Source organism: Oncorhynchus mykiss, chromosome 16 (genome assembly GCF_057628025.1).
Source record: "Oncorhynchus mykiss isolate SJ-2025 chromosome 16, ASM5762802v1, whole genome shotgun sequence".
NCBI classification, from domain to species: Eukaryota; Metazoa; Chordata; class Actinopteri; order Salmoniformes; family Salmonidae; genus Oncorhynchus; species Oncorhynchus mykiss.
The window spans coordinates 17017501-17033205 of NC_143037.1; the positions used below are offsets into that span (position 1 = coordinate 17017501).

A 15705-nucleotide genomic window follows, 5' to 3' on the forward strand; every position below is an offset into this window, starting at 1 on the left:
ATTAGCTGGCAAGCTAAAGATGAATTCAATGAAATGAAACAAAAACAATCCTTATTATGTCATTACCAAACAATAAGTGGCCTGTTGAATTGTAAATGCTCGGGTGTCAATGCCCATGTTCAGGTGCCCCAGCACGGCCCTGCTGATTAAGGATGAGGCCCGTAACGTATTCTATGAGCTGGAGGACCCACGAGACGTACAGGACCGCTGTGTCATCAAGATCTACTGTAAGGAGCCTGTCTACGGCACCTACCCCGGACACCACAACCCACATCTGGCCAACGGAGACCTCCGGGTGAGTGTAAAGGGGGAGGTGTGTGTGTGTGTGTCTGTGTGTGTGTGTGTTTGTGAGTGGGAGTTATTTGAGTGTATCTGTGTCTGTCTCTCTCTCTCCCTCCCTCTTTCTCTCTTGTCTGTCTGTCTGTCTGTCTGTCTGTCTGTCTGTCTGTCTGTCTGTCTGTCTGTCTGTCTGTCTGTCTGTCTGTCTGTCTCTCTCTCTCTCTCTCTCTCTCTCTGTCCATCTGTATGTGTGGGCCTTGCTTGCCATGAGGAATTGTGATCCCTAAAGGTTTAACCGACCTCAGCAAGCTCTCTACCGAATTGAAAGCAAACACTGAGCCCAAGTACTCCTTCACCCCAAATAACATATTTGCAGCTACTCATGCTGTTCTGACAGTGATATTATGTTGTTTAGTAATGGAAAAATGAGTAGCTATTAATCAACCTACTGGAGCACAAATGAAACTCAGCCAGTCTCTATTAAATAAGTCTGCATGAATGAGTAATATGATACTACAACAGTAGCACTGTTTTTGAATCCACACTGACCTGTTTCCCTCCAAGGCAAAAAAGGCTATTTGCTGACTGATAATGTTGTATAATATTGTACATACACAGTTGTTCTCAAATGGTGTGTCAGCTAGAGACATGGCTTTGTGTATTTCATCAGACACTAAAAAGTGATTTAGACGACAACTCAAACCGTTTGGGAAACGCTGGAATACACCATGGAGAATTGGCGTTGTCACTAGACATGCGCAGAAAAGAATGCGATAAAAAGTGAGAATGGAACTTGAAGCTCTTGACCCGCTCCACTACAGCCCCTTTGATGTGTACCGGGGCGTGCTCACACCTCTGTTTCCTGTCGTCCACGATCAGCTCCTTTGTCTTACTGACGTTGAGGGAGAGGTTGCTGGTGTCTGACCTCCTCCCTGTGGGCTGCCTCATCATCGTCGGTGATCAGTCCTACCACCGTCGTGTCGTCAGCAAACTTGATGATGGTGTTGGAGTCGCGTGTGGCCACATGGTCGTGGGTGAATAGGGAGTACAGGAGGCGACTAAGCAAAACAGCCCATATGTGTTGTTGCCTACCCTCACCACCTGGAAGCGGCCTGTCAGGAAGTCCCGGATCCAGTTGCAGAAGGAGGTGTTCAGTCCCAGGGTCCCGAGCTTAGTCATGGGTTTAGAGAGGACTATGGTGTTGAATGCTGAGCTGTAATCTACAGTATAAACAGCATTCTTACATAGGTATTTATTTTGTCCAGGTGGGTGAGGGCGGTGTTGAGTGCAATAGATATGGCATCATCTGTGGATCTGATGAGGCGGTATGCGAAATGGAGTGGGTCCAGGGTGTTTGTGATGATCCTGTTGATGTGAGCCATGACCAGCCTCTCAAATAATTTCATGGCTATAGATGTGAGTGCTGTGGGACAATAGTAATTTAGACAGGTTACCTTGGCGTTATTCAGCATGAGGACTGTGTTGGTCTGCTTAAAACAAGTTGGTATTACACACCGGGTCCATGGCTTCTGGTTGGGGTATGTACGGTCACTGTGGGGACGACTTCGTCGATGCACTTATTTATTAAGCTGGTGACTGATGTGGTAAACTCCTCCATGTTATCGGATTAATCGAAACAGTCCTGTAGCTTAGCATCCGCTTCATTAGACCACTTCCGTATTGGGCGTGTCACTGGTACTTCCTGTTTGAATTTCTGCTTGTAAGCAGGAGGATAGACTTATGGTCTGATTTGCCAAAGGGAGGGCGAGGGAGGACCTTGAATGTATTTCTCTGTGTGGTGTAAATGTGATTTAAAGTTTTGTTTCCTCTAGTTGCACAGGTGACATGATGGAAAAAATTAGGTAAAATGGATTTCAGTTTCCCTCTGAATTGTGCATTTTCTTGATTTCGTATGGCCCTATACAGCTCGTTGAGTGCGGCCTTCGTGCCAGTATCAGTTTGCGGTGGTAAATAGACAGCTACGAAAAATATAGATGAAAACTCTCTTGGTAAATAGTATGGTCTGCAGCTTATCATGAGGTATTCTCAGGAGAGCAAAAACTCGAAACGTCCTTAACATTAGAGCTCACTCCGCAGCTGTTGTAAACAAAGAGACACACCCTTCCTCCCTTCCGGTCTTGACGGCGCATAGAAAAACTAGAAGGATGTATATTTATGTCCTCGTTCAGCCACAACTCTGCGAAACATAGGATATTACATAGGATCCCTCTTATCCCCCAGCAAATAAACCCAAGGTGAAGTGGGCCATACATGAGCCAGCAGAGCAGATTACAGACTGTAAACCATGACGGTACCACCGAGTAGCGCTGCACAGAGACAGGGAGGATATAGAGGGACAAAATGGATTGGATGACAGGGCTTAGCGGAGGTTGATTGGCAGGTTGGTTGGCGCTGAGGAGAGGGGTTAGAGTAGTGTGAGGAGATACAGTGAAGCTGTGCTCTGCTGTGGTCTATGACGGGGATTGTGTGACAGTGGGGCTCAGGGATCCTGTCCGAGAAGTCGTGGTTCGCCCCTCGCTAGTCAGTCACAGCTAGTGGGATTATTTTTTGTATGTATGGAGGCACTTGCATCTACAGGCGGTATTGTAGATGGTGGAGATTTAAAAAATAAATACGTGTTTATTTAACTAGGCAAGTCAGTTAAGAACAAAGGTGCCCCAGTCATTTCTCCAGTGTGTGTAGAGCACAGGGGGCTCTAAGGTGCCATTGACCTCCTGTGGCGTAGCATCCATGGGGGGCTGCTATTGTCTTGTCAGGAAGGCTATTATATTTAAAGAGCCCAGGGGGTCATTAACTCAGGTTGGTTTTCAAGCTGCATCCAATTATGTGCAATTTTCTTTTGAATCACCAGTAATATTGTATTGTATAGTATTGTAAGGTATTTTATTCAACTTCACACTTCTTCTATTCTGAGTATGTCTATCGTTCCTCTCTTCCTCCAATGACAGAGGGAGATGGTGTACACGCCCCAGCATGATTCTCCGTCCAACCGTCGCCTCAGCAATGCCCCCGCCTCCTCCTCCGCCTCGACCCCCTCCAGCTCCCCGTCCCGCGTCCGTCTCCTCTACAGTGGCGGTGGCCGTCCATCCTCCTATGCCGGGCAACCTCACCTCCAGCATCACCCCCACACCCACTCCCTCCCCCACCCCCACCACCTCTTGCCCGGGGGCCAGATGGCGGCCCACCACCACCCGCAGCAGCATCACCCCCAGCAGCTCCAACCCCAGCACCACCATCTCCAGCACCATGCCCAGGCTAGCTTCTCCCCCAGTGCCATCCTGGAGCGGAGGGACGTGAAGCCCGATGAGGAGGTCCACGGTATTGGCTCCAGAAGCATGGTGCTCCTGCGGGGCGATGGAGGGGGGATCTATGCCGACCCCTATTCCCTGGGCCAGGAAGGGGGTCGGCTTAGTCTGGCTGGCCCCCACTCTCCCCTACCCCCGAGGGGGGATCCCTATGGCTCTCTCTACCGACGAGGAGGAGGTGGTGGTGGAGGGTTGGGACCCGGCTCTGTGCGCTCCCTCACTTCCTACTCGGCGGCGGCTCTGCAGGGAGAGCTGATGGACAGCGGCATCCTATACAGGCCTGGAGGCCCGCTGTATAATGATGCTGCCTACGCCGCGTCCATGTTGGCCATGGGTTTCCGGGTGCCACCCCCCTCGTCCCCGCAGAAGATCCCTGACATGAGGGACTCGTATTTGGGCACCATGCCCGGCCGGGGCTCCCCTGGGAGGCAGACCCTGCGGAGGGACTCGGTGTCTTCCTCCGTGTTTGGGGAAAGTGCCAAAGCTAGGGGTCAGGGGTCAGGGTTGGGGTCAGATCAGCTGTGTCTGATGGCTGGACCTGGAGGGGAGGGCGGTGGTTTCAGTTCAGCACCAGGTTTTAGTTCACCTCTACCAGGCAACGAGACCGAGACCAGGTGAGAGAGTGTGTGTGTGTGTGTGTGTGTGTGTGTGTGTGTGTGTGTGTGTGTGTGTGTGTGTGTGTGTGTGTGTGTGTGTGTGTGTGTGTGTGTGTGTGTGTGTGTGTGTATGTTTCGTGTGTCTGTGATGGGTATTTTGTGTGTTTCTGAACTTACTCATACCCTATGTGTTTCACTGCTAAGGGGGCGCATGGAGGTCATGGAGAAACAGATAGCCAGTCTGACTGGTCTACTCCAGACTGTTCTGACCAGGGGACCAGAGGCAGATAGCCCGTAAGGCACACACACACACACACACACACACACACACACACACACACACAAACACACACACAACATTCACACAGAGTGGGGACCTTTAACTTATTTAGTCTTTTTCAGGGATAAGATCGAGACGTCCAGTGACTGCTCGGGAACAGACAGTAAGTATCAACTGAAAACAGAACAAATATACATTCACTTTCCCTGTGTCCCATTGACGTGGCAATATAAAGGGTAAGGGTGGCAGAGCATCGTAAATGTTCTGTAGCTGAACTGCTCATGTGACTAAAGTGTGTATTGGTTTTTGTTAGTAATGTGTGCCGTGCTTCTTGTGCCTTATTTTAGCTGGACGGTTAAAAAAAAAGAAAGGTATCTTCTTGTCCAAAGTCCTTGTCTTTTCCCTCCCTCTGTGTCTCTATGACAAATTCCTTCCTTTACAGTTGATGTCTCTCGTGTGATGCACTTTGAGTTTTGTGAGGATTCTGTTTTGATTCTCTTATTCTTTATGTCTGTGTTCAGTGTCTGGATTCTGAACTGGGCTCAACATGTGTTTCCCACTCCCTACTGTTCCTGCTGGAGTGTCATTTAGATTGACTTGTCATCATCAGTAGTGGTGTGGTCATGTTTCTTTGTATGCATAGTTGGTGCTTTGGGTAGATCAATATGTATTTCTACTCCTGATACCATTCACACAGACCTGCAAAAAGATGGTTAATTGCTGGAAGTCGTCTGTGTAAAGGGGATTTTATGTTGTCGGATGAAAGTAGGCCTTTACCTTTTTGATCCAGACAGGTATTAAAAGGCAAGCTTTTAGTTAGACAATGCACTTAGACACACACTGGAACTATGACGAGCCCTCCCCCAAAACAAGGCGTCTTCAAGAATTAGTTGTGCCAAGCTAGTTCACCTAAATTACAAAACCTATTTGCCTGGGAAGTTATCAATGCTAATGGTCTTATTTGGACTATTTACAAAGCAATTTGATTATTTTCTATGTAAAGCAATATGTGATTTTGTATTTTGGGTGAACTCTAAGTTTGTGTGTACCTTAGTCTTATCAAACCAGTCCCTTTGTTTTGTTATGCCTGAGAAAATTCATTGTCATTTCAATGGCCCCTTGTGTCATTTCAACTTAAGCGTCAAAGACTTGCTTGCTCCGGGCTTGCTGTTGTTACCCCTGAAATCTAGATGTATCTAGAAATCTAGAAATCCAGCTTTGTATGTCCTTAAAACCTTCCCCACTCTGTCAATCATCATTACACCTATGTATAATCGTGTAAATCCTCCCCCCTTTTACGATGGGATGATATAATTGGCTTCCGTGACAGCAGAATGCACATTCACGACACCCTAATCCTGCTTTCTGATTGGCCAGCTCTGACGCCATCGGCTCCGTTGGCCCTGATGCCGCCCCCGCCCACAGGGTCCGCCCAGTCACTGACGGTGTCACGTCTGCAGATGCAGAACCACCTGCATGGCCTGCAGCGGAACACCAGCAAGCTGCGCATACAGCTGTCCCAGCTGCGCGACATCCAGGTGAGCTCCAGAGAACGGTATGGCCGTACACACACACACACACACACACACACATTCCTCAAGGCTCTAGTTGTTTTTAGATGTGTTTATATATCAATGTGTAGATTGTGTGTGTTTTTGTGTTTTTGTTTAACTCTCCTTGTGGGTACCTCACAAGGATTGTAAAACAAGGACCATTTGGACAAGTGGGGACATTTTGCCGGTTGCCACAAGGAAAAATGCTATTTTTGGCTTAAGGCTTAGGTTAGGTTTAGGGTTAGGAGTTAGGGTTAGGTGTAGTTTTAGGGTTAAGGTTAAGGGTTTGGGGTTAGGGTTAGGGTTAGGGTTAGGGATTTGGGGTTAAGGTTAGGTTTAGGGTTAAGGTTAGGAGTTTGGGGTTAATAAGGTTAAGGTTAAGTTTAGGGTTAAGGTTAGGGGTTTGGGGTTAAGGTTAGGTTTAGGTTTAGGTTTAGGGTTAAGGTTAGGGTTATGGATAAGGGTTAAGGTTAGGGTTAGGGTTAGATTTAGGGTTAAGGGTTAGGGAAAATAGGATTTTGGTCCCCACAATGATAACAATACAAAACTGTGTGTGTGTGTAATTTTGCATTTGGCCTGCCTTTTGGTCTGTGTGTGTGTCTCATGTTTTGTGTGTGTTGACTTGTCGTTTTGTGTGTGTTGACTTGTCGTTTTGTGTGTGTAGACTTGTCGTTGTGCATGTTTGACTTATGCTTGTTTGACGTATTGTGTGTGCATCCAAATAACATGTCTTTGTGTCTGTCCATGCCTCGCCTCTCAGTTGGAGAACCAGGACTCAGTGCAGTCCCTGCTGAGGCAGACGGAGTCGGAACTGAGCCTGATGATGCTGGATGCCATGCGGACCCAGGAGGACCCTCTGCAGAGGCAGCGTCTCTTAGTGGAGGAGGAGAGACTCAAGTACCTCAACCAGGAAGAGCTGCTCATCCAGCAGCTGCAGTGAGTTCAGCCTTTAAGTCAGGCTCAAGCTAGGGTCTGTGTGAATGGAGAAATAATGCAGACTGATTCAGATAGTAGAAAGCTGAATGGTACATTTAGTGTTGATCTGGAACCATGCAGTGCCTGTGGCAACTGATTTTGGTCTTCACAGTGATCTGGAGAAGTCAGTGGAGGAACTCCAGAGGAACTCGTCAGTCAACCATGGCCTGGTGACAGAGAAGGACGTGGAGCAGAAGAGCATGGAGCTCAGGTCTTTGGGAGAGACACTCACAGAGCTCAAGAGTAAGGATATCAATAGGGGATAATGATACAGGAAGATACAACAGTAAGGCAATGTTTGGATGGAACAAAATTAACCCCTCATATAATTACCTTACTATATAATTGCCACAAGGACCAAATCTGTTGCATTGACAGTAATTAGGCAGGTGTACGTGCCTAATATGAGTGTGTATCGCAGCAGGTAGCCTAGTGGTTAGAGCGTTGGGCCAGTAACCGAAAGGCTGCTGGATCGAATCCCCGAGCTGACAAGGTAAAGATCTGTCGTTCTGCCTCTGAACAAGGCAGTTAACCCACTGTTTCCCGGGAGGCCGTCATTGTAAATAAGAATTTGTTCTTAACTGACTTGCCTTGTTAAATAAAGGTTCAATCAAAAATAAAATCAAAAAATGATTAAGGAAGAGGTGCTAAACATGCATATGTTGTCCCGTCTGGCATCATAGCACAAAATCACACAGTGGAACGAGAGGCTTGTTTACCAACTTGTGATACCAGACTGGTTATGCGCCTAAATACCCTGAAATCTTTCTCCATGTGGTAGCAGAACCACAGGGGACAGAAAGTACAGTAAGCCCCGGCAGGGAAGGAGACACAAAGACACTACCCTCATGTTTTACACACAAGCATAGATATACAATATACACCTTCCCTCTCTCATTGAGTTAATGGTGTTTCAGTCTCTGTATCTGTCTTTCTCTGTCTCTCTCTCCCTCCCTCCCTCCAGACCAGTTCCCCAGTCTGCAGAGTAAGATGCGGGTGGTGTTGAGGGTGGAGGTGGAGGCTGTCAAGTTCCTGAAGGAGGAACCACACAGACTGGACACACTGCTGAAACGCTGTAACACTATGACCGACACACTGACCACACTACGGAGGTACGGTTCAACACAACAACTGTGTTACATAAACATGTTGTTGTAGCATCATTGTTACGAGGGTTCCATTCAATTGGTTTTCAAGATAAGTAAAAATTATACTCTTTCAGTACAAGGAGAAAGCACAGTTCATAACACAAACCTTTTGGAGCAGATAAAAATATATATTTTTGACTCATCCCAGAAAGCTGGTCACTAGCTTTGATGCAATAGGGCCCTGACAATGCTGTGTGTGTTGTTAGTGTATTGTATACCACCTGTACGTACAGAAAAGTGACCGAGGGCCTGTGGAAGGGCCAGGACGACATCTGCAGCCAGTCAGCCAAGCGAACTGAGGACACAGGAAAGAACTCGGACCTCGACATCCTGACCAGTCCACCGCTCAGCCTCAATGACCTGGGTGGCAGTGCCAGCCTTGCCAACTGGATGCCCATATCAGGCAGTGACCCGGACACCTCGGGGCCTGAGCAGGATCCCCACCCTACAGCCAGCTACAGAAGCCGGGTCCTGGATGAGCTGCCGAGCCGCCGCGGTGCTGACAAATCAGTGTCCGTGGAGGTCAGACTGGTGCGGAACATTCCTCCTGGGGTTTATTCATATAAACTCCTCACACTGCTAAATGTACACATTTATAGGGGAATCTGTACATTTACCAGTGTGACCATTTTCTGGAAAATGTATAGATATGTATATATCTATACATGAATATCTATGCATGAAAGCCGCAATATATTTCCAATATACAATAATACAATAATACAATATACAATAATATTTGGGTTGACAAATATGTGTGTTGGCATAGGCTGCAGAGCGGGACTGGGAGGAGAAGCGGGCCAGTCTGACCCAGTTCAGTGCCCAGGACATCAACCGTCTGCTGGAGGAGACGCAAGCTGAGCTGATGAAGGCCATCCCAGACCTGGACTTCGCTGCCAGGCAGATCAACAAGCCCGTGGTGCCCCCCAAACCCCACCCCAAACCTCAGTTTACCACCCCTGTCACTACCTCCACCAGCGCCTTCACCACCTCTAGTACCCTCCCTACTACCAGTACTGAGCACCAGCCCAACAAGGTCCAGATCACTGCCCTGAAGCTGGAAGGGGGCTCACGTCGCGGATCTGGTGAGACTAAATACCACATCAACGTTGTTATATTTGTGATTGAGTTATGACTGAGCTGTCCTATAAAGATATGATGCCATTGTGTGTTGTAGCGGAGATGACCGTAACCAGGTATCGCACTGAGAAACCCTCTAAGTCGCCGCCTCCACCCCCTCCTCGCCGCAGCTTCCCATCAGCCCATGGGCTCACCACCAATCGCACTGGAGAAGTGACCGTCACCACCAAGAAGGTACAGTAAGAGAGAGATGGCTGGGAAAGATATACCTGCAAACCGCAGGAGGATGCTGAGGGGAGGACGGCTCATGATAATGGCTGGAACGAAGTTAACGGAATTTTATCAAACACATACATTCCATGTATTCTGTTCCAGCCATTACTATGAGCCCGTCCTCCCCAATTAAGGTGTCACCGGCCACCTGTGGTTCAAAGTATGAAAATGCACATTCTGAATGTTTCTGAAGATACTTTGAGTTAGGCTATTGGATGTACTGTAAGGATGTTGTGAAGATGCCAACCCTGTTTTGTTTTTCTAAGAAGCTGGAGCCAGAAGACGGAGAGGCCCCGAAGACTCTAGTCAAGCTGAGAAGGACACCGTCTGACACGCCTCGCCCCGCCTCCACTCCCCCCGTCATCGCCGCCTCAGCGATTAAAGATGAAGACCGTGACGAGCGGATCATTGCTGAACTAGAGGTAGGAGTCCTTTCATTTGCAGTGAGTTACACTGCTACAAAATGGTTTACCTGCCTTCTACCACACATCACCTGCGAGATATTTCAGCTCAGATATTTCAGCGAACCCCTGTCAAAGTGTCCCCACTGCCCAGCAAACTACCGAGGCCAACCCCTGCAGCCCTTACCCTTCCTTGCACCTCAGGCTCCTTGGGAAGAAAGGGAAACCTTAAGCCCCCCCATAAGGCCCTCTCATTTTGCAGTGTCTGCGACCTTCTAAGTCTGCCTCCTGTCCGGTCCCCCTCTTTCAGTCACTGCTGTTTCCTAGAGGGCCACTAACATCCCTGTTCAACATGGAGAGTCCCCTCTAATTCTGCTTGATACAGCAATTCTTTGAGCTGAAAACAAGACAGAACGGAGTGCTTCTCTTGTCGAATTCAACCATCAACCATCTACAGTAATGTCTAATCTAACTGCCCTGTCTGACTTAGCTAATTACTTCTTCACTTGCTAATTCTACTGAATGCGTTCTACACTCTGATCTGCATCCCGTAAATCCAAGATGGCACAGCATATATTTCATATATATTTTATTATATTTTTAACCTAAATTTCAACCATACTCTCCTGCAATCCGCCTCACCCAATGTGGTATGGATCTACTATTTTATACTAGCTAGTTTTCAGTTAGCCACTGCTAGCGGTCATCAGCTAACTTTAGCCTGGTCAACTCCTGCCAGTCTGCACAGCGCGATTCAACCCAGAGCACACCGGACTGCTTTTTCTCCACCAAATCTCCACATCTCCAGATTCCTATCGCAAGCTCTGAACCTTTTCACCTGGATCATCGCAGCTAGCTAGCTGCTATCTGAGTGGCTACTCCTGGCTAACATCTCTGTCTCGAAGCAAGCACCAGTTAGCCTGGCACTAGCCTTGTGCTAGGCCCATCTCCCGGCTAGCTGAAGAGGTCCATCAGTCACTCCTTGGGCTACAATACCTATTTTGCCAATTAGCCTGGACCCATTTTACTGCCGACACGGAGCCCCCCCGATACATCACGACTGGTCTACCGACATAATCCGCCCAAGGGGGTTTCGACAGGCTCCTCCGTCACGACGTCCCCTGAAGGCCCATCCACTAGCCTGCTAGCCGCGGCCCGCTAGCTGTCTAGAGCATATCGGACTGTTAGCTGAAGAGGTCCATCAGCCATTTTCTTGGGCTACAATACCTATTTTGCCAATTGGCCTGGACTGGTCTGCCAATGTAACCGTCCGAGGGGGCTACAACAGTCTCTTCCATCGCGAAGTCCCCCTAAGGCCCTTCTGCTAGACTGCTATCCCCGGCCCGCTAGCTGTCGGAATCACCGTGTCTCCAGCTCGCCTAGCTACTCACTGGTCCCTATGATCACTCGGCTACGCATGCCTCTCCCTAATGTCAATATGCCTTGTCCTTTCCTGTTTTGGTTAGTGATTATTGTCTTATTTCACTGTCTAGCCTCCAGCTCTGCTCAATGTGCCTTGGCTAGCTTTTTTGTTCCACCTCCCACACATGCGGTGACTTCACCTGATTTAAATGGTGTCTCTAGAGACAAAACCTCTCTCATCGTCACTCAATGCCTAGGTTTACCTCCACTGAATTCACATCCTACCATATCCTTGTCTGTACATTATGCCTTGAATCTATTCTTCCGCGCCCAGAAACCTGGTCCTTTTACTTTCTGTTCCGAATGCACTAGACGGCCGACCAGTTCTTATAGCCTTTAGCCGTACCCTTCTCCTACTCCTCCTCTGTACCTCTGGTGATGTAGAGGTTAATCCAGGCCCTGCAGTGCCTAGCTCCATTCCCATTCCCCAAGCGCTCTCATTTGTTGACTTCTGTAACCTTAAAAGCCTTGGTTTCATACATGTTAACATTAGAAGCCTCCTTCCTAAGTTTGTTTTATTCACTGTTTTAGCACACTCTGCCAACCCAGATGTCCTAGCCGTGTCTGAATCCTGGCTTAAGAAGGCCACCAAAAATCCTGAAATTTCCATCCCTACCTATAACATTTTCCATCAAGATAGAACTGCCAAAGGGGGCGGAGTTGCAATCTACTGCAGAGATAGCCTGCAGAGTTCTGTCATATTATCCAGGTCTGTACCCAAACAATTTGAGCTTCTACTTCTAAAAATACACCTTTCCAGAAACAAGTCTCTCACCGTTGCCGCTTGTTATAGACCACCTTCAGCCCCCAGCTCTGCCCTGGACACGATATGTGAATTGATTGCCCCCCATCTATCTTCAGAGCTCAAACTGTTAGGTGACCTAAACTGGGACATGCTTATCACCCCGGCCGTCCTACAATCTAAGCTAGATGCCCTCAATCGCACATAAATTATCAATGAACCTACCAGGTACAACCCCAAATCCATAAACACGGGCACCCTCATAGATATCATCCTGACCAACCTGCTCTCTAAATACACCTCTGCTGTCTTCAACCAGGATCTCAGGATCTCTGCCTCATTGCCTGCGTCCGTAATGGGTCTGCGGTCAAACAACCACTCCTCATCACTGTCAAACGCTCCCTTAAACACTTCAGCGAGCAGGCCTTTCTAATCGGCCTGGGTATCCTGGAAGGATATTGACCTCATTCCGTCAGTAGAGGATGCCTGGTTGTTCTTTAAAAGTAATTTCCTCACCATCTTAAATAAGCATGCCCCATTCAAAAAATGTAGAACCAGGAATAGATATAGCCCTTCGTTCACTCCAGATCTGACTGCCCTTTCCCAGCACAAAAACATCCTGTGGCGTACTGTATTAGCATTGAATAGCCCCTGCGATATGCAACTTTTAAGGGAAGTTAGGAACCAGAATACACAGGCAGTTAGGAAAGCATAGGCTATCTTTTTCAAACAGAAACTTGCATCCTGTAGCACTAACTTCAAAAAGTTTTGGGATATTGTAAAGTCCATGGATAATAAGAGCACCTTCTCCCAGCTGCCCACTGCACGGAGGCCAGGAAACACTGTCACCACCGATAAATCCACGACAATTGAGAATTTCAATAAGCATTTTTCTACGGCTGGCCATGCTTTCCACCTGGCTTCCCCTACGCCGTTCAACAGCCGTGCACCCCCCACAGCAACTTGCCCAAGCCTCCCCCATTTCTCCTCCACCCAAACCCAGATAGCTGATGTTCTGAAAGAGTTGCAAAATCTGGACCCCTACAAATCAGCTGGGCTAGACAATCTGGACCCTCTCTTTCTAAAATTATCCGCCACAATTGTTGCAACCCCTATTATTAGCCTGTTCAACCTCTCTTTCCTATTGTCTGAGATCCCCAAAGATTGGAAAGTTGCCACGGTCATCCCCCTCTTCAAAGCGGGAGACACTCTAGACCCAAACTGTTGCAGACCTAGATTTGTTCCACCCTGCCTTTCTAAGGTCTTCGAAAGCCAAGTTAACAAACAGATCACCGTCCATTTCGAATCCCACTGTACCTTCTCCACTATGCAATCTGGTTTCCGAGCTGGTCATGGGTGCACCTCAGCCATGCTCAAGGTAAACAATATCATAACCGCCATCAATAAAAGACAGTACTGTGCAGCTGTATTCATCAAACTGGCCAAGGCTTTCGATTCTGTCAATCCCCACATTCTTATCGGCAGACTCAACAGCCTTTGTTTCTCAAATGACTGCCTCGCCTGGTTCACCAACTACTTTTTAGACAGAGTTCAGTATGTCAAATCACAGGGCCTGTTGTCTGGACCTCTGGCAGTCTCTATGGGGGTGCCACAGGGTTACATTTTTGGGACATCTCTTTTATCTGTATACATCAATGATGTCGATCTTGCTGCTGTTGATTCTCTGATCCACCTCTCGCAGACGACACCATTCTGTATACTTCATGCCCTACTTTGGACACTGTGTTAACTAACCTCCAGACGAGCTTCAATGCCATACAACTCTCCTTCCATGGCCACCAACTGCTCTTAAATGCAAGTAAAACTAAATTCATGCTCTTTAACTGATCGCTGCCTGCACCTGCCCACCCGTCCAGCATCACTACTCTGGACGGTTCTTACATAGAATATGTGGACAACTACAAATACCTAGGTGTCTGGTTAGACTATAAACTCTCCTTCCAGACTCACACTAAGCATCTCCCATCAAAAATTAAATCTAGAATCAGCTTCCTATTTTGTAACAAAGCATCCTTCACTCATGCTGCCAAACATACCCTTGTAAAACTGACTATCCTACTAAACCTTGACTCCTTGGCGATGCCATTTACAAAATAGCCTCCAACACTCTACTCAGAAAGTTGGATGCAGTCTATCACAGTGCCATCCGTTTTGTCACCAAAGCCCCATATACTACCCACCACTGAGACCTGTATGCTCTCGTTGGCTGGTCCTCGCTTCATATTCGTCGCCAAACCCACTGGCTCCAGGTCATCTATAAGTCTTTGCTAGGTAAAGCCCCATCTTATCACAGCTCACTTGTCACCATAGCAGCACCCACCCATAGCATGCTCTCCAGCAGGTAAATTTCAGTGGTCACCCCCAAAGGCAATTCCTCCTTTGGCTGCCTTTCCTTCCAGTTCTCTGCTGCCAATATCTGGAACAAACTGCAAAATCACTGAAGCTGGAGACTCATTATGCCATTTGCACACAATGTATATATACTTTTCTATTGTGTTATTGACTGTACGTTTGTTTATTCCATGTATAACTCTGTGTTGTTGTTTGTGTCACACTGCTTTACTTTATCTTGGCCAGGTCGCAGTTGTAAATGAGGACTTGTCTCAACTGGCCTACCTGGTTGAATAAAGCTGAAATAATAAAAAAATAAAATATCTCCCTCACTAACTTTAAGCATCAGCTGTCAGAGCAGCTCACAGATCATTGCACCTATACATAGCCCATCTGTAAATAGCCCATCCAACTACCTCATCCCCATATGGTTCTTTTTTTTGCTCCTTTGCACCCCAGTATCTCTACTTGCACATTCATATTCTGCACATCTATCACTTCAGTGTTTAATTGCTCAATTGTAATTACTTCACCACTACGGCCTATTTATTGCCTTACCTCCCTAATCTTACCTCATTTGCACACACTGTCTATAGATTTTTTATATTGTGCTATTGACTGTATGTTTGTTTATTCCATGTGTAACTCTGTGTTGTTGTTTGTGTCGCACTGCTTTGCTTTATCTTGGCCAGGTCGCAGTTGTAAATGAGAACTTGTTCTCAACTGGCCTACCTGGTTAAATAAAGGTGAAATTATTTTTTTTATTAAAAAAAAATCTGTATTCTAACTAAGCTGTGCTCTAATTCTCTAACAAACTAACTGTTATGACAACTGACAGTTCTATTTTCTGGAGTGCATATTGGAAGTAAATGTATACTGCATGGAGTGTGTTAAGGTGGAATAATGTACAGATGTCGGATCTTAATTTGATCACTCTTTTTCCTGCGCAACATGGAATTCAAAATAGCTATAAAAAATGTAGTTCTCTTTCTCTCCATGTGGGGACAATCGAGTCATTCGGACCAGTGCCAGCTATCAGAATCCTCCTGTCTCTCTCGCTCGCTCAAAGGCTATGTCCTACTGCTACTATAGGCTTCTAGGTCCTGTTACTGCAACATTCAAATGTACAAATGTTTCTCTGAAATGCAGCCGTACACATCAACAACTGACGTTTTATATAGATTAATAACACAATATAGACATTGGTCTCCACTAAGACATACAAATGTAGCCGAAATGCAGCTGTGTAACTGAAATGCAGCCGCGCAGCAGGCTACA

The 15705-nt window shown here is 47.1% G+C and overlaps 1 protein-coding gene across 2 annotated transcripts in view; it reads left to right on the forward strand.

Moving 5' to 3' along the window:
- Nucleotides 1-15705, forward strand: part of LOC110492842 (SRC kinase signaling inhibitor 1) — a 40695-nt gene that overhangs the window by 20442 nt on the left and 4548 nt on the right. Inside the window, exons 6-17 of one of the 2 annotated variants that reach the window (XM_090202083.1) lie at nucleotides 124-295; nucleotides 3249-4219; nucleotides 4406-4495; nucleotides 4604-4644; nucleotides 5859-6019; nucleotides 6795-6970; nucleotides 7122-7252; nucleotides 7974-8121; nucleotides 8391-8688; nucleotides 8927-9242; nucleotides 9335-9471; nucleotides 9780-9932. In XM_090202083.1, the coding sequence (XP_090058209.1) occupies nucleotides 124-295; nucleotides 3249-4219; nucleotides 4406-4495; nucleotides 4604-4644; nucleotides 5859-6019; nucleotides 6795-6970; nucleotides 7122-7252; nucleotides 7974-8121; nucleotides 8391-8688; nucleotides 8927-9242; nucleotides 9335-9471; nucleotides 9780-9932 (2794 nt within the window). Of the gene's footprint in view, nucleotides 1-123; nucleotides 296-3248; nucleotides 4220-4405; nucleotides 4496-4603; nucleotides 4645-5858; nucleotides 6020-6794; nucleotides 6971-7121; nucleotides 7253-7973; nucleotides 8122-8363; nucleotides 8689-8926; nucleotides 9243-9334; nucleotides 9472-9779; nucleotides 9933-15705 lie in introns of both variants that reach the window. The other variant, XM_090202084.1, reaches the window with a different exon arrangement.